The sequence below is a fragment of the Vanellus vanellus genome (genome assembly GCF_965231255.1).
Source record: "Vanellus vanellus genome assembly, chromosome: 2".
NCBI classification, from domain to species: domain Eukaryota; kingdom Metazoa; phylum Chordata; class Aves; order Charadriiformes; family Charadriidae; genus Vanellus; species Vanellus vanellus.
Window position 1 is genome coordinate 94,316,859 of NC_138906.1, and position 24,082 is coordinate 94,340,940.

The window sequence follows — 24,082 nt, forward strand, 5'->3', positions numbered from 1 at the left end:
TCCATTCAAAAGAGAACCTGAAGTAATGCAAGAAAGAATTATTTTTAAATGGCCTAGTGTAGATAATGGCTAACAACTCATAAAGGACATGGTCCAAAGTCAGTTGAAACCACCAGGAATTTTTCCACCGGCTCCAGTGAGTTCTGCATCAAGTCTCCGATGGTCACTCTAACTTTATGATGCCAAAAGACAGTAACGTTCTAAACTATGCTGCTGCTGTCATTTCTCCAGGAAATCTTTCTCTTCAGTATACTTTCAAACTCAATGAAAATCATAACAACGCCAGCAGAGAAAGCATAGCTCTGATTTTTTTAAACATAAAGTTTGGCTCCAGATACCCATACTTTGATCTCTACTGCTAAAGAAATGTAGAAAATAAAGCACCTCCAATGAAAGACACGTGAAACAGATCACAACCAGTAGGCAATGAGTTGTTTTAAAAGCATCATCAAAACTCAAGGTAAAAATCAAACCAAAAAAAAAAAAAATAGTGCATGATCAGATACCCTAATGTATAGCCTAGTTCTGTAATTATTTGGTGAGGGTTTAAAAAACCAAACATACCTCACCCATATGATATTAAACAGCATATGAACACTGCTACAAAGCTAACAGACCTTACACTACTTTTACCATCAGCATGATGCTTTCCTTTGATATAATAATATTCAGCCACAGGAAATTAAAAGTAGAACAATATATTAAATCACTTCACAATCCAAAGCAAAAACATTAAGAAGTCCCAAAGCACTGCCTTTCCATAGATAGAGGATAACATGGTTATTTTCTTAATTCAAACAGGTTGCACAGAATATTTTCTCCTCAAACACCCTTTCCTTTTTTTTTTTCCCCCTCTTTTGAAGGGGGGAGGAAGGTGTCACATCTTTGGAAAGTCAATTTGTTTTTAATTAAATACTAGTTAATGACTTTGACTGACTTGTACAATTGCCAGTATTTTTAGTTGATATTGTCTTTCTGATCTGTAACCCTTAAACTAGAACAAGGACCTCGTTTAACATTTGTTAAATTTAGACAGCACTACTATCCACTATTACCCCCCTCCCACCACTGCTGCACTAATCTCCCGTGCCAGCTGCTCAGATGTTTACATTTGAAGGGCTTTCTCTGTTTGCGCAGAAATGGCCTCTGCACAGTATCTCTCATCTGTACATTTGCCAGAATCAAGGCAAGAAAAGCCTCCCTGCTGGAATTCTTGATTAATAAATTGTCTTAAACATTTCTTCTTCCCTTCCCCCTTCTGTCAAATCCATTGCCATTACGTTTTTACAAGGCAAATCTCCACAGTGCAGTTCACTGGCCTGATTCTTGTCCGGTGCAAACACTGTAAATCAGAACAAACTCCATCTAGAGTCAATGAAATCACACCATCTCTGTGCTGAAACTGGGAGAGATCAAAATCACCATGTGTACCTGAGCATTTGCTGGGATGGAAAGAAGAAAATGTTATAATCAGAGGAGGGGGGTGCGGGGGAACCAAACACTAACAGTCATAAATCTACCTGTAATCTCTCCATCTCTCTATGTCAGTATACTTCAGAGACTGCCTAACATAGCTCGTGTCCTAGACATTGGTTGCATCTGGCTCTCTCACCAGGTCACCAAGGTACTGAACCAGCAAAACACTTAAACAGGTGCTTGGTATGACACTGAAAAAGTCAGTGGGTCCAACTTCTATGCCTACAGCTACTCACCTATTTAAGAACTCTGCAGGGCTACATCTTGCTATTTGCCTCCATCTGTTTTCTCTTCTAGCCTTCCAGCTGACCATTTAGAAAACCAGAAGTATTTCCCTTTGCTTCCCCAAGTACTTTGAGATCTGCTTAGAAGTGTACAGGATATAAAAAAATAATTCAAGAAAATGGATCCACTGAAGGTATTACTACTTCATGCGTTGTAAAAATCTTTAAAAAGACTGACCGCTATTTGTCGCACTCTTTTTCCTCTCTTCAGCTTGCATCCTGAAATGCTGCTGAGAATTCAAATGAAATATTAAACACTGGGGAGTAAGAGAAAAAGCAATGTCTGAAATTATTTGTAATCATTTCTGCTAAGCTCAAAGGGGAAGATTGGTATTGGAGCTGCACGTAAAAGACCAACAGAACCTAATTTCACAGTTTCTTAAAAAAGAAGAAAGAATGTGAAACAGCAACACAGACTACAGGCGTTAGAAAGTCTCTTTTTGTAGCAATAAACAATTGAGCAGCACACGTAGTACTAAGTGCTATACAGTCTTTGCTTCATACACACAACCCCTCTTTGAGTTAAAAGGAGACCTGTAAGGCCTTCTGAGCCTCATGTAGGTTTAACTTTGTATGAGAGAATTAAGCCGTAAATTTCACTTAGGAAAACTTCTCCATCAAAGTAAAATGCATTGTGTCCTGTCAGCAAATGTTGTTTTGCAAATCCTCCCTCACCTGCCATAAGATGTTATTGAGACATATGGTTTCACACGCTACCAAGCGGCTCAGTTTTGCCAACGAACAATAATGCACAGAACAAATATGTGTGGAAATCATGAGATCATCTAATTAAAAGAAATGTTGTTGTTTGCCACTACTTTTAATGAAATCGAGTCTTCACTGTCCACAGAAGAGGCTGGAAAAGAACCAAATCCTATTAGCGCTCATGCCTCAGAAATTGTTTGCAAAAGAAAAGAAATTATACCTCAACTGGTGTTGAAAATCTTCACTGTATCTAAAATCTACATATGCTAATAGGATATTTTAGACTAATATAATAAATCTATGGTTACATGTGATTCACATCATGCCACTACAAAAACAGGTGTTACTGTCTGAAAAAAAAATTTCCACTGTATATTAGAAATATGGAGTCGATGACATACAATTAGCCATTTCTGATTTCATCTAGTGAAGGCCATTGGCATAAATACACACTAATCCTTTCATTACAGTAGTTACATTTGGAAAGCTTTACAAGAAATATTTTGGATATCCATCACTAAATCAAAAAGAAATGTACTTTGCACTGGAATTAATAATTCCCTGACTCATTCCCAGACCATCCCAAACTTAAACACAAAAAGCATTTTATGTACACAGAAATATGTGAAAGACTTTTTCAAGGAACTACATCTCTGCTTATCCAATAGCAGAAAAGCCTGATCCTGGGATAAACTTTTCTTTAAAGGTGGTATTTTCCCCACCACTGCATGCTTGCCAGTTACACTGAGAACAATATGCTGAATAAATTATGACTGAATATGAATTACAGGGCTATTATACACTATTAAGGGGCTCTGGTAATATTAAACACCAAGGAAGCAAAGCCTGAGTGGTTGAGATGTCACTAGCAAAATCTCAAATGGAATTTGAGTTTGTCTCTGGGTTTTTTTTAATGTCCTTTTATTAATGTAAATTAAAAGCCATTGGTCTTATTAGCTGCTGCTTTATTCTATTTTTTCCACTGAGTTAACTTCAGAACTTTTCAGTGAAATCAGTAACAAAAGATGAATCAGACATAAAAGGATTTGGGTGGTTAAGGGTGTGTCACCAGGTCTTAATTAAACATCCGAGGGAGATATCTGAGCCAACTTACTCCAGACCGACTGGGTACATCCACATTATAAAGAACGATGCCATGCAGCCTAGGTCTGGAAGCTGAATTGCCTCACACTAGCCTAACTTACCATGCCCCTGTTAGGTTGGGCCTCCCCAACTCACACCGCTTTGTGCTTTCCTTTCAATAAGCCTGACACATACACTTCTGATGCGCTTACTCCCATTTGGGTGCCTGAATTCTGCTTCTGGGCATGCTGACTGCGAAAACTGCTGAGAAACGATGCTCCTAACCTCCTGCCTAAACTCCACCGGAATCCATAAAATTGGCAAACCTCTCCATCTTCATCAGCCAAGGGGCTTAATCCAACAGGAGACCTTAAAGCACATCGCACAAAACGTAACTGCTAGAAGAGGCAGCTATGGCATTTCTCTCCTGTCTTGTCCTCCCCCCTGCCCCAAGTTCAATGATTCAGTAAGAATACGGGAAATCCAGGTTCAAAGCCTTCTGCTAGTTGAGAAAAAACAAACTTCCCTCTCCTGTGAGCAGAATGAGATTATTCTCTGTTTGACGACACGAACATGAGTTTAGCTAGAAAGAGCCTGAGATTAGGGCACTCATCTGAGCAGGGAGCAAGAGCCATCTGGCTCCTCCAGTTCTAGTTTCAGTGACTACTTATTTGCTGGATCTAACATCTGCTTAGCATAAAACATAGAAAAACATCTCTGGCGCTGGCACTGGAACCCTGAGCTGCCACCGCACTTAAGTTATTTCGTTACTGGTCTGAATAGTTAAGCTTGTCTTGCTCTTGCTCTCTCTGAGTCACCAAATATTTGGGTATTTTTACAAAAGGGCGCTTCCCACATCAAGAATACCTCACAGCTTTGTTCCAGGCATTCTCCAGCCCGGCAAGTATTTTGGTTTTCTTTGCAAAGGAGGAAATAATTCTCTCAGTAATGGTCCTGAGAGAGATAGAAGATTGGCTGGTATCTCTAAAGGCAGAGGAGGGAACTGAACTTCGTGCTCTCACATTTTGGCTAACAGTAGTAGGTGGTAAGCTTTTAGAGTAAAAGCTTTAAACACCTAAATCTAGCAGCCGACTCAAGGTTTCGATCCTGAGCAGAGGCAGGTAGCAGACACAGAGCATGGGCAAGGTTTAACGTGCAACTCGTGTTGTGCAGATTTCAGCAGCTTCAAAACTTGGGAAATCTGACTCTGGGATGCTTAGATCCAGTGTCCAACAGAAGCCCCCACTGCCGGGTATTAAAAATGGCACTGCCAGGCATAGTTGTGCCCAGTTCCTTTTGTAGATACAGTCCTACTCAAGCCCTTCCAATGCAACTTGATCCATTTTTCTCTGTTCATCTCAGAACATTTCTTGAGAATATTTCCTTAAAAATGTCCTGCAAAAAACCACCACAGGAACTGAAGTTTGAGTTGTCTTTTTAAACACAACAACTTGAATGCAACGTGTTCTGATGATTTTACTCTGAACCATGCAATTTTATGTAAAGATGCAGGTGCTGACAACCAATGGCTATGTGATAATCTTTTGTTTTCAAGAAAACCTTCATGGGCACAAAAAACATTTAGAAATGTGACCTCTACAAGCCTAACCATTTGGCTCAGAAGCCAAATACAGGGAAGGGAAGTCCACCCTAAATGATTTGTTTTCAAATCTCATGATCTTAAGCCACTTTTGTGCGGTAAGGGCAAGAGCTGACAAGTGATTTTTGAATGCATGAAATTGGCAATCTTGTGGTAGTTCAAGCTAAGCAGCACAGACAGAACAGGGGTCAGCCAACATGTCTCTTCACCAGATACTGTTTTTAATACCTTGTAACTTTACTATGCTTTAACCATAGATGCCGAGACTTTCCATTCCAGGTGTCCGCCTCAGGCTATTTTTTTTTTTTTTTTGAGCTAGAGTAGTTTGGCTGGTTCTGAGATTTATTTTTTTATTATTTTTATTTTTTTCACTAACTCCAAGGACCTTTTCTTTGAAGAGGTCTAGTAATACCACACTTTGGAGCAAGAACTTGAAGTGTGGTGGCAGGCAGCCACTGTTTCAAGCTCTTGCCTTCTGCTATCACATACTCAGAGAAAAATCTAAAGATACTATATTATGTAAAAATATCTATGATTCATACGAATGAAGACAGTTAATATCCTTTAAGTCCACACCACAAAAGGAGATGGGTACAGATGCATATCTTCAGCAGCCATAATCTGGCTGAAAGGCACCTCCAGGGTCCACCCAATCTATCCCTCTGCTCCAGGACAGAATCAAATATATGTAGTTCATCCTCTAGACATTTTTTGAGGTTTTACAGATTAGGTGATGATAAGGATTTCACAGTCTCTTTAATCACCTGCGCTCTTGTGAAACTTCCATACAGTCAGACATTTTCCCTCTAAGTTAAATTTTCATTGCTATATTTAAAGCACATTACTTCTTGTCCTGCTCTCAGTAGTCAAGGAGAAAGAAGGCTGATCACTGTCATCTTCACTACCTATTGGAATTCTCTGAATGCCAGTCACAAGCCAGCTGGCTCTGGCAAACCTTTCTGCTTACCAAGGAAAGTTAACAATAACTCTACTGCGATGGTGAACCTTATCTTGAGGCATCTGGTATTTAATAAATCTACTTTTCTTTCAATCATATAAACAGTTGCACAAATGAAAACATTTTTAACTATACTGTATCTTTCCTAGTGTCATCCTCTGGCATCCAACTCCTGGCTTACAGGCACCCTGTAACAGAAGATTAGTGGGGACAGGCCAGTCTCCCGTAGTATTTAGACAACTCTCCATACTCAGTTTGTTGAGTTTTATGTTCTGCAAACAAAATCACACTAAGCAATATTGTTTCACAATTGATTACAACCCATGCCTTTGACAGTGTACAGAGATAGCTTTAACTGTATAAAATGCAACAGAACTATCCCAGGATTTGACCCTGCTACTGCAAATAAACACACATAACCAACATCATCCTAAGCATTGCCAGGAGACCACGAAGCAAGAACATGAGAACAGGAATTTAAAGTTAATGTGATTGTCACACAAGGACATATTTAAAGTAGACAGCTGTTAACTTCCATTTAGTTGACAGAGGCAGTATTCTCATTCGTACTGCCATGTGAGATGAAATCCTTGACAGTAGGTAGATGATATTAATTGATCGCCTGGGACCTGATATCATTGAAGAGAAATCACACTTCCAATCACTTTTGTGTAACTGTACTTGATCCTTCTTCCAACCACTTCTGAATTGGGAAAGCATGTCCCGAATGATATAACTCCTGCCATCAATGAGGGCATAAAAGAGTACATTAAGAACAAACAAGGCCCTGAAAAAGTAATAGATTTTTTTAAAAAGCCTTTGTAGGGAAAATAACTGTTCCCATCATTTAAGAAGTGGCTGCCAAGGTTACTAATGCACTGGAAGTCCTGATGACTTTTTTCAAATGTTAGCACAGTATTTTTCTTCTGGAACATGATCTTGCAATTATACAGGTACTATGAAATAAAAAAACAACCCTACACATATCCTGAACATATCTGATAACTGTTTGGAATTTAAAATTACATTGTTTTTGACTGATAGTTTTGTTCATGAACATATATAGTAATAGGCATGATAGATTCATTAAGCAGGGAACTACTAGGCTGTCTGCTTCATTTAGGTTCACCGATTCCATTATGAGTAACACCTACATTCAAACATACACTGAAGACCAGATTTTTTAAAAACAGTCCTGATGAAAAGTGTCTAACATTGCTCTGCTGAAGCCCTGTTTGAACTAGAGAAACCTCGTGTGATAAGGCTTTGTGCTGAAGTTTCCAATCCTCTGATAAGTGTCCCTGGCTGTACTTCTAAATATTTTTTCCCCAAGCTGATTTATTACATAAACAAATTCCACATCAGAGATACACGTCGTTCAGCACTTGGGATGTGTTTTTTCGCTCTTGATTTATGAAAACACGAAAGGCCCAAAAATAAAACCAGCTAATTTTAGTACTGCATTCCAAATATCGGGTTTCATCTTGATCCAATGTTTATTTGAGGACAGTGACACCAAGCGGCAGAGATGACTTAAACTACCTTTTTGCCCCTAGCTGTTCTAAATTGTAGCTGACTGTCTGTCTTTGGTACGCAAAAAGCAGAATACGTTTATCTGTGCTGCAACTTCCAACTACTTTATTTGTATGTTGTATTTATACACCAGTGTATTTCAATAGCATTTGATTTGTGAAAAGTTAACCCGGATATAAAGCTTATCTGCTTAGCACAAAAACTGGAATAGATTAAGGGAAAAGATTTCTCCTTCATTTACAATACACCATTAGATTTCAGATCCTTTACTCATGTGCGGTATAATGAACTGCTGCACTCTGAGGAGAATTCTCACTCATGGAGAATTCTTTTCTTGCTTTTTACACTGTCTCTAAGGTGTTAACAAATTATTTTTTCGCCTTTATTTTTGCTGATACTGTGAACAAATGTCCTTTCACCTCAAGCATAAGTGCTGACTTTCCCATCTTGACTTTGAAAATCTGCTTCCTCATCAACAATCCAAATTATTTTTAGAAGCATTAATAATTAGATAAATATGGCAATCAGAATGGTTTGGTGGTTAAAAAGTGAATATAACTTGTGCTTGAATAAATACTAAGGATCTCTTATTTCTTACCTTTATTCCATTCCTTCATATTACCATATTTTTTCAAAAAAAACCCCAACCCAAATCAATACCCAGAACAGAATCATTACTTTTTCTACAATTCAGTGCACATCACCACCACATAATAGTGAGAAAAGGATTTAAACTAAACATACCGAAGTTCACACCCTTACCTCAACAGTACCTCATGAGTTGCCCATTTCCTTATAGGCAAGAAAAATTTTCCTGATCCAGCCAGTTTACCTCCTGGCTTTATGCTGAAGGCAATGGCAAACTATTTTGCTCTCAGAAATAAATCTGGAACTTTGGCTTTAATTCCCGCACAGTAACACAAAATACTTTCAAGATGACCCAAAACAGTAACAGAAAGTAGACCTGAGGAAATTGCAAAAGAGGAAGCCTCTACTGGATGATATTTTGCCAAAAGTCCTATCTTAGCTCAATGAAACTTCTATATAATGAGCTCTAAATGTCTATTTCACGTATATGGCTATGTAAGATACCACTTATTTTGAATAAGGATAATCAGTTCCACGGAAGTAAATGTGAGGATATCTTTTCAGCAAGTTGAATAAAGAATTACTTAGAAAGATCAATGGTCTCAAAGTTTCCACTTGAATTTTATTTTAAGTTAATACAAGTTATCTATGCCAACTATCTATGCCACGTTTACAGTATTTTAGAATTTTTCACCTGTCACAATTGTTGATCTTTTCCTTAAAGCCCACCTAGCCTGTTCAAAAGATGGACCTGCTGTGCTGCTGAGTGAATCTGTTAGACTTATTTTATACATCTTTTGCAAGCTTTAACAGAATAGTACCAAATTAAATGGAACTATGTCAATACATTTATTTAAGTACATACTTATGTCTTAGCAGGATCAGTGTTCATACAAATACAGGTGTCAAGACAGAAGTGAAAGACATCAATACTGAAAAATGGCTCTCAAGAGGAAAGGGAAAAAAATTAAATCCCTTAAATTAAATTAAAACAAATGGAATGCTGCCATGCTGCAAAAGACATGTTAAAGGACAAAAATGAGAGGGGCAGTTTTATAAAAAAAAAAAAGCGCCCTGTAAATGTCACTGATAAGGCAAACATACTCTCGCATTATGCAGGACTGTCACTGCCTTACAGTCACAACACTTATGTCCTTGGTTAAAACACTTTTTGCTCACAACTGCTTAGGATTTAACTTCGCAAGAAATTTTATTTATAGTGAAGCTAGCAAGTTTTATTTGAAGACAGTGCATTGCATTTTATCTTCATCAAGACACGCAAACTGTGCACTCATGTAACTAAGCCTGCTAAGAACTAAGCTATTTCTACTTCTACTTGGCCAAGCATCAGGAATAGCAGTGGTTTCTGGTTATTCAAACTGCAGGATCTAACAGGAATGCAATAGCATCTACAAGCCATGTTAGTACTTACATCCAAGCTTCCTTCACTTGTAGATGCAGAACTAAAAACATCCTCCTCATCACAATCTCTGTTCATCCTCAAGTGTTCTTCTGTCTGCAACACAAACAGGTATCCTACAGAGCAGCAGCAAAGGAAAACAAAGCAGCAAATACATGCCAGAGCAAAGCCTAAAACCTCATCACAGAACCAAGACAAACCGTCTCAGAAGTGCTGGACCTGATTGCTGAGACACTACGAAGTAGTCTGCAAAATTTCTCTGATGTAGGCAAGGCCCTAAGAAATCCATTAGCAGAAAGATTTAAGAACAAGAATATAAAGAAACAGAAAAATTCTTGGGCAAGGAGGAAAACAGGTAGTAAGCAACTCCTGTAGCACTAGGGACCAGACTGCAAGTCTCTGCTATACCCACAGACACAGGTGAATAAGCAGAGAACTTCTTCCCTGCCACTTGTCAATGATGGGACTGTTTCTGTGTGCTAGCATATAACCTATTTAAGCCTAGATCCCATGAGAATCTCCCCAGGACCTCTGCTCTACTGGATTGCTTAGCACTGCCGATTTGATCTGGATTTAGCCTCAGGCAGATGACTACGTTTCACATCAAAAAGATACGGAGTTCATGCCACCTTTATGCTTTTTATGCCAGATGCAGGAGAACAGAGGGTAACTGATCCAGCATAAAATTAGAATGGAGAGAACAAGATGATACCTGATCTGGCATTAAGCCTGCCAGTACAAAGTTAAGCAAAGAAATACTTTCAACAAATTTGTATTAACCATGAGAACAGGACTCTGCTTTCATTCTGTGTTACAGTGTTTTTAATATAGGAGAAAGTTTTTGAAAAAAGTTAGATCTAGTGTATTGCCATACCACAATTATTGCTTTCAGTGAGCTAGCTGAGAAAAAAAGTGTGTGTGTGGGCATGGAAATCTGAGCATAGGCCTGTAGTGTGCAGTGACACCTGATCCAGGACAGTTTGCAACAGAGGCTGATACTCTTCTTCCCTTGCAAAAGAAAGTGCCTTCCCCTTGTAAATGCATGCAACTCTGCAGTGCTACTACTGTGCAAGACTTAGGACAATTCTTGCTATCAACTAGTTCTAAAATACAGACTATGCCTGACCACATACATACACACACACAGAGAATCACTGCAAATCATAATGCAAACAAAGAAAAAAAAAAAAAGCAAACAAATAAGCAGAATCAAATTAAGTGTTGCAGAGGAGTAAAAATGTAAGAATAACTGTAAAGAGCAGAGTTTAGGAACTTTCGGCCTTTGATTCCAGTGCCCTGAAATCACAGGGCATCCCATCATATAATCCCTTCATAAACCTACTGAATCCTTCCTTAAAAGAACTTAATTAATTTGCCTGCATTCTGCTAACTAAGTCTGTTCAGCAGTGTCACTGCTGTTTTGGCTAGAAATCTTCCACAACACCAAGTCAGATGTATTATAGCCAGTTAACACACCTACTTGCTCCCATGTGTTGCACTATTCTTCAGTTCTCAGTAATTCCTCCCTCTATTTGGGTTCAAGCTCCTAGAAGTTTGTATTGAAAAGGCAACAAGGACTTCCTTGCTGGACTAAACAAAGTGGTTGCTTTAGTTTCTTTTCCTACAGAGTATTTGTCATTTGAAAGTAAGAGTCCAATAAAGAAATGACCAAGAAAAGTCAGTTAACTGGTCAGAACTAGCAGCAAGAAAGACTTACACCTTTACCTCAGATTTAGAAGCTGTTTCTCGTACTTGTTTGTACAGTTCCTACTTTTCCTCATGTCAATTACTACTTGTAACTTGTTAATTGATCCTCAATATCCTCAGCATCTATTAAAATTTGTATTTTAAAAACCCTCAGAGTATCACCTCCGATGTCTCTGATTAACAAGCATGAGGAAGAGAATAGAAAAAAGGAGAGGAGTTTGCAATCTTGGGACATTCATCCCAAGCTCAGCAGTGAGCAACCCACTGCAGTAACTACAGAAATGGAATGCTTCATAGCAACTTTTTCTAAGGTTGCAAGAGTAAATATTTTACAAGTTAAATCAGAGCTATTTCATGGGTCAGAACTCCACAAGCCCACACCTCATACCAAAGTTCAGGAAAATGGAATCAGAGGACAAGATTGGATGGGACTAGATGATCTTTTGAGGTCCCTTCCAATCCCTAGCATACTGTGATACTGTGACAAATTATAATGCAGAAACTGTATGCCATAATACATTTGGTTCTTCCAGAGGAACTACAGCCCCGCAGCGTGCTCTATAGAGGCTCAAGCTGAACTCCCTTGTTTACTTGACTCTTCCAAGCAGATACAGCATTATTGCTCCAGCTATGCTCTTGTTCCCTTCTAAATGGGAAATGTTTTCTTATGGAGAATAAACACTCAAAATGACTATCTCATAGAATATGTGTCCTTTATAAGATGTTAAGAATAGCTCAGTATCCATGACAGATACGATTTTTCAACACAGTAATTCCCAGTGTCCATAAAGGAAGCTATTGCCTAGCAAAAGCACTCCAAATTCAACCATCATCAAAAGGGCACAGAACTAATAAAGATTTTGGAAAACTTTCACAGTTTTAAAAACATGACTGACAAGAGTAGAAGGGTAAGTGAAACACCAACAACAAGCACATGTTTCTTAGTACCAGTTAATCAGACACACATTTTGTGTTTCCACTGCAAAAGCCTTGGAGGGATTTTCAAACCAGACAAAAGATAATTCTCTTTTTACACTGACACCCCAGAGTATTAAATATTTTATAATCAAAATCAGTCGACACTGATATTTGTAGTGCAAGATGCAGAAAGTATGAAGTTAAAAGCCTGGTATTTTTTATACATTCTTGATTTAGAAAGTTTTTCTATATTTCATTTCTGTGATAAATGACACATTTTTCACAAACACATCTCAACAAAAGAAAATTATTTTATATAAAATTTCTTTTTTATTTTTTCCAAATCAAGATTAAAAACAAAGTTAAAAATGCCTAACGTGCTCCCCAGCAGATAATGATCCTCCAGTTTATTACTCCTTTTAGTCCTGCAAGTTATTTCTTCTACACCTGATTCATTGGTTTTAGACCTGGAGATGGCAATAGCATGACCAAATAGAGCTGCCTAAAGGTATAAGCGCTTTAAAACAGCTTATCACCCATGCACAGAAAAGTTAATAAAACACTTAGACTTGATATCTTAATGTGTTCTATATTACATCAGTCCTTTCTTAAATGCATTTTGTAATCTGAGCACTACTAATAAGTGGACATGAGCTGCTTGAAGCTACTGCCCTTTGTTAACACCTACCGAACCCACAGCATTTAAAAAAAGAAAATTTAAGCGGTCAACGTGCCTGACTCCTTCAATAAGCAGGTGGTATCTCCATCAGGCTGCACTGATTAAACATAGTTTATGCATCTGCTAACAGATTACTCCTTGGAAGGTTAAAAAAAAAAGAAAGAAAGAAAACAGAAAAAAAAAAACAAACAAATACCACCACCCACAGACAAAATACATCTGGAAACAAAATAATTCTCTTTAGTGAGGTAGCACAGGGCTGAACACTTACCTTGCTGCTTCTTCTATCAGCTTTAAACAGTCCCAGAAGTCTTGTCTTTTCTTTTTCTATTGCATCATTGCTTACTGAAGCCTTTCGACTTGGTTCTGAAACAATTACAATGGAATATTTTTTACATTTCTGAAAAAAAGAATTAGAAGACCAGTATTTTAAAACGTCCAGGATTCATGCTGTATTTTTTGAGCTGGCGATGTTATGAACTGAATTATCTAAGTACCTAGCAGATCCCACAGTTTCTTTTTCATCAAACTTTTATTTGTTTTGAGTTTGTTCCAAAATCTAATGGAAACAAATCAAATAATTTAATATACTTCAATAAGTTTTTGATCCCGATATAGTAATACTTATTAAAAGGCAAAACATGAGCAAGTTGCTTAGTCTTTAGAAATGCTTATTAGAGGTCTCACTTAAGACTTGTGGAGTACTCTAATACCTAAAAAAAAAAAAAAAAAATGTTTTAAAAAGACAACGGTGAGTATCTTTAACAATCCACAGGCCTGACTTAACATTTTCTTAATTAAAAGACTCTCAGTGTGGATTTGGATAAAGCTCCATGAAGAGGAAAGAGACCTTTTGCCTGGAAAAAGGGCTCTCCTTAGAACTTAAACCAGCTGGTCATGGCCATCTTTTCTCGTTCTTGGTGCTTTTACTTCAGATGGGGAGAGAGGCAAGTTTATATGCATTTCAGGCTGCAAGAGCTCTAACATGCATGTCGACCTTGAACCTTCAATTTCCTCCACACCAGCTAAGCTGGATGAGCAACATAAGGTCATGTATTACAGGGAAAAAACATTGGTTTGACATTCAATATACAGACTGTAAAGCTCTCCCACTTTTTTAAATGGACACTGAGTAATGCTTTAAAGATTTCTCCCTGGTTCCAAGCACATCAGAGTATTCCACTAGTACACAGAAAGTCTAACATACAGAGAAAAATTGCTTTCTCTTGTAAATATTATCTTTATTTGTTTAATAACAGTTGAGAAGCAAATGCAAAATTACTTGTTTGCTGCCACAAAATAAAGGTTTACTTTACAAAAAAACTCATGCCAGAATTCCTGGAAACTGATTTGCATTTCACACAAAGCACATGATTTTCACACATATCACTTCACATATCAACAATGTCAGGTGTTAGAAGGTGTTAAGCACACACAGTAGTTCAAGGCACAGTAGAAGAGTAAAGATGATGAACCCAGATGAAAACATGGACAAACTATCCTTAAGAAAGGCGGCAACTCCACTGCAAAATAATACAGTAATAAAATAACACCTTCCTCAAATACTAAGTGCTGCCTACGCTTATTCACCAAAACCTGCTGTTTTTCTGCTCAGGACTGGGCTGCAACTAGATGTGGGGCATACAGTATGCTCACGTGGGCTCACATAGTTTTCAACTATGAACAGTAATGATGAAAGGCTAGCATAAGCAGTGTCGGTACCAGCTGATCAACAACATTACCATTAAACATTGTATAATCACAATAAATTGGGACTTTAAACACAGCATATCATCTCAAAACAACACAGAATCTTTATTAATTTGGATCAATTTTTCTTAAATAAATACAGTAGATATACTCTCCAGTATTACGCTCTATATAAGAGGAAACCATAGCAAGTAATGACAGAGGACTACAGGGAAAAGCGCTGGCATTAGTGTAGCCAAGAGGCAATAGCTAAGATTTGGTCAATGGCTGTCACTGCTTACTGGAGATGGACTTCCTTCCTTCCTGAAAATTTAAACACTTTACCCACAGTTTTATTTTGGTTATGTTGTGTTTACTAGCAATGCAAAGAAGTAAAGCCAGTCACATATCAACCATACCTTTCTTGAGGATAATTAATTTAAGCAATGTATTATAACAGACTCGGGGGGGGGGGGGGGGGGAGGATACACTACATATTCTTTTCTGTTTAACTAGAAGCAGAAGCACCAATGTGATCTAATGAAACGCCACCTAGTGTAGCAATTTAGAAGTCAGCATCTATTCAGAGTTATCCAATATGTATACATCCGTTTGGTATTAAAATGCTTCATTGCAAGTAAACTGAAATCAGTGGAAGATGTCATAGATCTCAAAATATTCTGTCTTTGCTACTATATAAGTTTAGAACCAGAGAGACCTCTGAAATGTTAGTATTTCTGAAATTCAACTAATCATGCTTTAGGTAACATGAAAAGGCTTGGAACCTGTATAGAAACACAACATAGCACACAACAGTTAAATGACAAGATTTGTTAATTGCTGGCATTTTAATGGCAATTACTGAAGAAGCAGTATGCACAGAAATGTGTTTATTCTGAGCAAAATTGCAAACACTGTAAACAACACTGTGCAATAGACAATACAGATTGTGAAAATAGCTTGTTTCTCAACAGCATTTTACATGACACTCAAAAGACCCATCTACCAACCCCACATTAAACATAACAGGAAGATGGTTTTCCCTCAGCAGCATTGTACAGTACCTCTGTAATTCAGAGAAGGTTCAGACTGAGTTTTTGATGGAGGAACTGGAAAAGGCAGGCAATGAAAGGACAAGAGAAGACATATTAAACTTCTAATACTGCCTCGTAAGCCACAATAGCAATTCATTACTCCTAGTATTTGTTTTCCTAAGCATTACAGAAAAAAAAATGTTGACTAACAACAGACTTGCAGAGCTACTACTAGAAGCAGTTCAGCTGCGTTTGTATTCATTCCCGATTCACTGGTGAAGCTGCTTCAACTGCAAAATCGAATTATGTAAGCAGGTGGCAGCAGAGCTTGTCTTTTAATAATCCTTCAGCACTTGGTATTTCTGTTTCAGGGAAAGAGAGAACTGCAATCACAAAGTTTTTCTAGAACCTGCTCTTACAAGCACAGTCTATGCTTAGACCTCAGACGTCTGAGGCCTTTCTTGACAGTGGAAATGTGTTTTAAAAATCTGTCTGTTCTGATAACTAACCAGACTGGACATCTACTCAATGAACAATTCATAGATCAACTGCTACTGAAACCAATGGGATTATTCCTCTTGGAAATCACAAATGAGAAGAAGGAATTTGCTAAAGCAAAGAAAACCGTTTGTAAATTTTATGTGTATTTACTGGTTTTCTCATCAGACACCATAGTGCAGAGTAAGAGAAAGGCAGAAAAGGCTGAAAAACCCTCAGAATCAGGGGGATTTTATCATAATGAAACACATACTGAAAGGTTAAAAAAGAGTAAAATATAGAAAAAATCCTGATGCAGAGAGCAGCGTACTGTGAAGTATGACATAATTTGCTGCTGTAAACCCAGCCTTGCAGTAAAGTCTTGATTTTGACTGCACAGGCTACAACCAGATCTGAGAACTGATACTGCACCAGTACGTATACCATCACTTTAATTTTAAAGGAAAAGAGTTTAAGGAAGGCTTAGGTTAATTACTCTATAAGTTGTCCCTGAAGTATGCCGAATGAATCCTGTTGAATAGTCTGCATGTTCAATATGTTGCTCCAAAATGGTTAGCTTAATTACAGTAAACTCATCTTAAAAAAACCAAACATGCATTTGAGTTATGACAGGTTGTCAGCCACTTTTTTGAGCAGCCTAACAATTCAAAGGAAAAGGAGACATTTAGTTTACTTAAAAGTCTAAACTCATTGAAATTTGACTCACACAGAGGTAGAACTGTCACTTACCAGAGGAGTTTGAAAGAAGAGACAGAACGTCAACATAAATAAGTAACTGTATAAATAAAAAATAAGCCTGCTGCTCAGCACCTACAAGACTGACGTTATCTAAAGAATAAATAAGGACATTTACTGTGCTGGAAGTGATAACGATTGAGACAAACTGCAGGAGACAATTTTAATGAATATCACTTTCTGACCTCAAAGGAAGTAGCGCTTGTCAATGTGTGTTTTTAAAGCAGGTATATTTTAAAGCACATTGCATAATTATGCTATTTGAATAAACAATCAGGCTGATAAAACTCAAGCCCAAGAAGCTGCTGCTATAGTACCATCTGCAAGAACAGAAAGTGAGGGTGAATAAACAAGAGAACAAAATTTTAAATACAAATACCTCTTAGCTCCTCTTCACTAAACCATCACTGTTTGGAGGAACAGCCTCTGAATCTATCCACAGTCTGTTTCTCATAAGCTCTGGTCTGTCGCCTCTGCTTCTCAGCTTTCGCAGCTGCCATGACTATGGCATGTCTCTTCTTTCTTTCTCTTCAACACAGCACAGGTACGTGACAAGCTATGCCTGGCCAAGGCCCCCGTGTTACACACACCTGTACTGACAGCAGCTACAGGAGGTTGCAAAGCTCCTCCTTCTGCCCTGCCCCAGGCCAACCTGCAGCGCAACCTGTCAGAGGCCAGCCCAGCCTGGCGCAGGGCCTGGAAGCAGCCAGGAACGGCTGGGCATGCTGCTATCCTGGCTGTCACTCTGGGCATGGCTCACTGAACAAACCCACACTGCTCTCCAGACTGAGATGTCACTCTGCTGTTTCAGCTGAGCCCCAAAGGAATGAGAGTACAAATGCTTTTTAGCTGCCCGTAATATTGCTGGCACATCATCTAACCCTGCAGTGACCGCTTTCCGTCTCAGCTCACCTCTTTTTCTGTCCCAGGCATACAGTTCCTTTATCCCCAGCTCCTCCAAGGACTTGGTAAGCTCCAGCTCCTCCCCAGTGATGCCATCTCGCAGAAGAACAACGTGCTCTTGACTGACTTCACACTTCTCACAAATGGCTGGGATGATGCTGTGGAGAGGCACCTCTGGACTAACTCGAACCACAGCCTTCTGCGTCTTCAGGTAGTTCACTACCAGCCTCACAGATTTCTGCAGAAACAAACACAAACTCTCAGCCCTCCCTCCGTGATGGCTACGCCCTCTTGCAATGAGAAAGGCATTGAGGACTTCCATATTGTCTTGACTCCTCCTAGGCAAACCTACCCCACACGCATACTATTGCAAAAAATATTATTTAAAAAAATATAAATCTCAGAACTTCCTTATCACTAAGGAGACATTCACAAGAACAGGCGAATAAGGAAAAGGAATCGGAGACAGCAGGAATTTGTGAATGTTTACAAGTACTACTCTGGAAGGCGTAACAGTGTAATTAGGTATAATGATTCAGAATAATAAAAATTTCAGCAAACATATTTGGAAAGTGGCTACTTCTGAATCTTCACAATCCTGTGAAATACATTTATTAACAATCAGTCTTCTCATGTGTCTTCAATAAAGATGGCAAACAAAATACCATCAAGCCCCTACCTACCTCCACATAATCTCACAACCCTCTTTTCAGCCACTGCTGCAAATTTCAATCACCCCAGTCTTCAGTCAAGGGTCTTTGTAAGAACAGATTTCCATCTATCCAACCATGTGCAACATAACATTTTGTCTAAATGCTGGAGTCCAGACTGGCACCTACCAGTCTACGTGCAAATAAGTTAAGCTAGTAAAGCAGGTTATAGTCTATCTCAAGTCACTCCCGTCTGGTTTGATGACACAAAGATTGGAAGAACTGCTTGAAATCATAGTAATTAAATGAAGTTTCATGGCACCACTTTAGCCCTACAGAGTACTGACCTCAGGGACCCTTGGCAGAGGTCGCTTTGTCTTCTCTTCTGGAACCTTCTCTTTCAGAAGTACTGTCTGTACATCCAGTGCTCCTATCAAAGTGTTTGGCTTGTAACTCAGAGGTTGTTGAGTTCCTGAAGACTTCAATTCAAGACTATGTTGGGATGGATTTAAGCGATAATGGCTGCATAAATCAACCAATAGGTCCATCACAGCTTTACTGCAGGGAAGAATGCATTCACCATTAGCATGAGGAAAAAAAAACACAGTTGCTAAAAAGTTTACCTCAGTTTTAATAGGGGAGAAAAAAAGATAATACAAGCTGTGGACATGTCACTAGTTAACCATCTTTGGGAGGGAACAGTGCTAATGCTTTGAAATGCTAAACAGACCAGATAAAATGTTAGGAATTAAATACATTCACACTTCAGTGTTTGTTCATGAGCTAGCAATTAACTATTCACTAAGAGGCAGACAACAGTGCCAATAATAGCACTAACAAACATAAGCCAAGAGCAGACAAAGTGCATCTCATCTAACATGCTAATTCCATACATTAAATTCTCCAATTCAAACCCAATGTTCTTTAACAGGAAGAAAAGATCATAGAATCACAGAATGGTTTAGGTTGGAAGGGACCTTAAAGATCATCGATTTCCAACCCCCCTGCCAGAGGCAGGGACACCTCTCACTAGACTGGGTTGCCCAAGGCCACATCCAGCCTGGCCTTGAACACCTCCAGGGATGAAGCTTCCACTTCTCTGGGCAACCTGCTCCAGTGCCTCACCACCCTCAGAGTGAAAATGTCTTCCCAATATCTAATCTAAATTTACCTTCTTCCAGTTTAAAGCCATTCCCCCTCGTCCTATCACTACGTGCCCTAGTAAAAAGTCCTGTAGGCCCCCTTTAGGAACTGGAAGACTGCAGTAAGGTCTCCCTGAAGCCTTCTCTTCTCCAGGCTGAAGAAGCCCAACTCTCTCAGCCTGTCCTCATAGGAGAGGTGCTCCATCCCTCTGATCATCTTCATGGCCCTCCTCTGGACCCGCTCCAACAGGTCGAGATATAAATAAATAATGCACTCATGGTACAATAAACTCTACCTAGATTAGAACCACCACACAATGCAACTCAAAATGGAGCACTTAAATCTGGAACAAAAGGTAGACAGGATTTTTTTTTTCCTAGCTTACAACTTTGAGTTTTCTCCCCCTTCCTACCAATCCATTTGACACCAGCAGTATTTCCAAGTACAAGAGATCTCTCCCATATTTGTTTTGGTGAGGATATTAACCCAGTATAAAAAACAACTTTAAAGTGTTTGCATTATCGAGAAACCTTACTGCAGATGTGATTCTTAAACCATGAAGTTAAAAGAGTCAGTCACTACCCCTCTCTTATACCATGCCTCTGCATGGGGGTACTCCGTTTTGTGTCAGTAACTCAACATTTACTAGAGCTTGATACTGCCTGACAAAGCAGATGTGAAATATGTTCCTCCACACTCCACAAATTCTCCTTTACCATGGTAGTGAAGTGTTCTTTTTTTTTTTTTTTTTAATCTTCCTCCCTAAAATTCCATCCAGGATTGGAGAAGACAGGTTTATTAAAACTGGTTATGTTTCTGAAAAGTTCTTGTTTCATAAACCAATGTCTGTCATCAACCAAACAACAAAAGTTGAAAAAAATTACCAGCCATACCTGAAGCCTGTCACATATATAAGATAATTTTCTTCTAGCAGAAGTGAAAATAAGTCCACAGACAGCGTATTTGCCAAAGGAACTGGCATCTCTTCTAATATGTAAACTGGAAAACCGTATATAGATTCAAAATGCAAGCAAATTTAAATAAAATAAAATCCTTCACAGGCTACTAGCTATCACCATTACAGCTGTAGCTCAAGAACTGCTCTCCAAGTGCAAGCTGTCAGCATCTGGGATACTTCTCAGGGTGGGGGGATGCCCATGTCCTTTCCATATATATGTTGTTGGCCAACAACTGCTCAAGAAGTTGGTGAAGAACCCTGGAGAGCTAATAGCAGAGAAATAAAACGAGAATGGAAAACAAGAATGACCCCTTATTAGCAGGGGAAAGGCTAAAACATATGTAGGCGGCAGCTCTTCCCACACAAGAGATGAGAAAGGACCTTCTTTAAAATAAACTATTTCAGGTTTTACTGAGTTATGCAGTGTGAGCTGAAATAGCGGCAAGTGTGAAAAATTTGAACTAGGTGATCGCATTGCAAAGAGAAGAACACAGCGAGAAGATGATGACTGAAGATCAAACAAGGAAAACAGATGTCATTAATATGTATAGAAGGCTTCAGAAAAATAGAGCACTGTGGTAACTGCTACCACAGAGAGCATCTAAATAGAAACGTGTAGTGTCTAAATCAAAATTGTATCAGGTCATTTCATGATGAGTTATTCTGGCACTGTCCTGAAGTTGCAAATGTCTGTATTTTGAGATTCTGATTTTGAGAATCAGAAGGCCTCAAGGGCAAAACCTACACACTCATTGTCTTTCCTGAAATGCCTGTACACCAACACATGTAGCATGGGGAATAAACAGGAGGAGTTAGAGATCTGTGTGCAGTCACAGGACCACGATCTCATTGCAATTACTGAGACATGGTGGGATGGCTCACATGACTGGAACACTGTCATGGAGGACTATGTTCTCTTTAGGAAAGATAGACCAGCGAGGCGAGGCGGTGGAGTTGCTCTTTATGTGAGAGAGCAACTGGAATGTATTGAGCTCTCCCTGGGAGCAGATGAAGAGCAAGTTGAGAGCTTGTGGGTAAGGATCAAGGGGCAGGGTAATATGAGAGACACTGTTGTGGGTGTCTATTACAGGCCACCTGATCAGGATGGGGTAGTTGATGAGGCCTTCTACAGACAGGTGAAAATCGCCTCACAATCACAGGCCTTGATTCTCATGGGGGACTTCAACTACCATGATATCTGCTGGGAAGGCCACACAGCTAGGCGTGTACAGTCCAGGAGGTTCCTCCAGTGCATTGATGACAACTTTTTGACTCAGGTGGTGGAGGAGCCTACAAGGAAAGGTGCTCTACTGGACCTGGTACTGACAAACAAAGAGGGACTGGTGGAGGATGTAAAGGTTGGGGGCAGACTGGGCTGCAGCAATCATGAGAAGATAGAATTCAGGATTAAGTGTAGTATAAACAAAATGACAAGTAGAGTTGAAACCTTAAACTTCAGGAGGGCTAACTTTGATCGTTTCAAGGAGTTGCTTGGAGAAATCCCATGGGAGAGGGCTCTAGAGGGTAAGGGGGCTCAAGAGAGCTGGCTGCTATTTAAAGCGTCACTTCCTCCAAGCTCAGGATCAGTGCATCCCAAAGAGAAAGAAATCAGGCAAGGGAAGGAGACCTGCATGGCTGAGCAGGGACCTTCTGAAAAAGCTCAGGTGGAAGAAGGGAGTTTACAATAGGTGGAAGAAGGGGCTGACTGCTTGGGAGGAATACAAGAATGCTGTCAGGGTATGCAGGGAGGAAACAAGGAAAGCCAAGGCAGCCTTGGAATTGAACCTGGCGAGGGATGTCAAGGCCAACAGGAAGGGTTTCTTTAAGTATATAGGAGACAAAAAGAAAACTAGGGAAAATGTGGGCCCGCTGTTGAACGAGACAGGTGCCGTGGTGACAGATGAAGCAGAGAAGGCGGAGTTGCTAAATGCATTCTTCGCTTCTGTCTTCACTGTTCGGGCCAGTCCTCGGGAAACCCAGACTTTGCAGGTAACAGAGAAAGTCTGGAGGGAGCAAGACTTTCCTTTGGTTGATGAGGAGGAAGTTAGAGATCAGTTAGATAAACTGGATATCCACAAATCCATGGGGCCTGATGGGATGCACCCTCGAGTGCTGAGGGAGCTGGGGGAAGTCATTGCTGGGCCGCTCTCCATCATCTTTGAAAGGTCCTGGAGGACAGGTGAGGTGCCTGAGGACTGGAGGATAGCTAATGTCACTCCAGTCTTCAAAAAGGGCAAGAAGGATGACTCGGGAAACTACAGGCCGGTCACCCTCACCTCCATCCCTGGAAAGATGATGGAACAGCTTGTGCTGGGTGTCATCTCAAAGCACCTGGATGAAAAGAAGGTTATCAGAAGTAGTCAACATGGATTCACTAAGGGGAAGTCGTGTCTGACTAATCTGATAGCATTCTATGATGAAGTGACTAGATGGGTGGGAGGGCAGTGGATGTTGTCTACCTTGACTTTGGCAAGGCTTTCGACACCGTCTCCCACATCATCCTCACATGCAAGCTTAGGAAGTGCAGGCTAGATGAATGGACAGTGGGGTGGATTGAGAACTGGCTGACAGATAGACCTCAGAGGGTTGTGGTTAGTGGTGCAGAGTCTAGTTGGAGGTCAGTAACAAGTGGTGTCCCTCAAGGGTCAGTACTGGGTCCAGTCCTGTTCAATATATTCATCGATGATCTGGATGAAGGGATAGAGTGTACCATCAGCAAGTTTGCTGATGACACTAAACTGGGAGGAGTGGCTGACACGCCAGAAGGCTGTGCCACCATACAGCATGACCTGGACAGGCTGGAGTGTTGGGCAGAGAGGAACCTAATGAAATTCAACAAGGGCAAGTGTAGGGTACTGCATCTGGGGAGGAATAACCCCATGCATCAGTACAGGTTGGGGGCTGACCTGCTGGAGAGCAGCTCTGTGGAAAGGGACCTGGGAGTCCTGGTGGACAACAGGATGACCATGAGCCAGCAATGTGCCCTGGTGGCCAAGAGGGCCAATGGCATCCTGGGGTGCATCAAAAAGAGTGTGGCCAGCAGGTCAAGGGAGGTCATCTTCCCCCTCTACTCTGCCCTGGTGAGGCCGCATCTGGAGTACTGTGTCCAGTTCTGGTCTCCCCAGTTCAAGAAAGACAGGGATCTGCTGGAGAGGGTCCAGCAAAGGGCTATGAAGATGATTAGGGGATTAGAACATCTTTCATATGAGGAAAGGCTGAGGAACTTGGGTCTCTTGGTCTAGAGAAAAGAAGAATGAGGGGGGATCTTATTAATGCTTTCAAATACTTAAAGGGAAGATGCCAGAGGGATGGGAGGAGTCTTTTTTCAGTGATGCCCATTGATAGGACAAGGGGTAATGGGCACAAGCTTGAACATAGGAAGTTCCATCTTAACATGAGGAGGAACTTCTTCACTTTGAGTGTAGTGGAGCACTGGAACAGGCTGCCCAGAGAGGTTGTGGAGTCTCCCACTCTGGAGACATTCAAAACCCGTCTGGACGCTGTCCTGTGCAACCTGTTGT

At 40.0% G+C, this 24,082-nt stretch overlaps 1 protein-coding gene across 1 annotated transcript in view; it reads right to left on the bottom strand.

The window, feature by feature from the left end:
- Positions 1-24,082, bottom strand: part of COBL (cordon-bleu WH2 repeat protein) — a 164,372-nt gene that overhangs the window by 89,029 nt on the left and 51,261 nt on the right. Inside the window, exons 3-7 of the mRNA XM_082479883.1 lie at positions 18,808-19,018; positions 17,820-18,048; positions 15,705-15,749; positions 13,223-13,317; positions 9,660-9,743 (exon numbers count right to left, since the gene is read on the bottom strand). Of these exons, the coding sequence (XP_082336009.1) occupies positions 9,660-9,743; positions 13,223-13,317; positions 15,705-15,749; positions 17,820-18,048; positions 18,808-19,018 (664 nt within the window). The remainder of the gene's footprint in view (positions 1-9,659; positions 9,744-13,222; positions 13,318-15,704; positions 15,750-17,819; positions 18,049-18,807; positions 19,019-24,082) is intronic.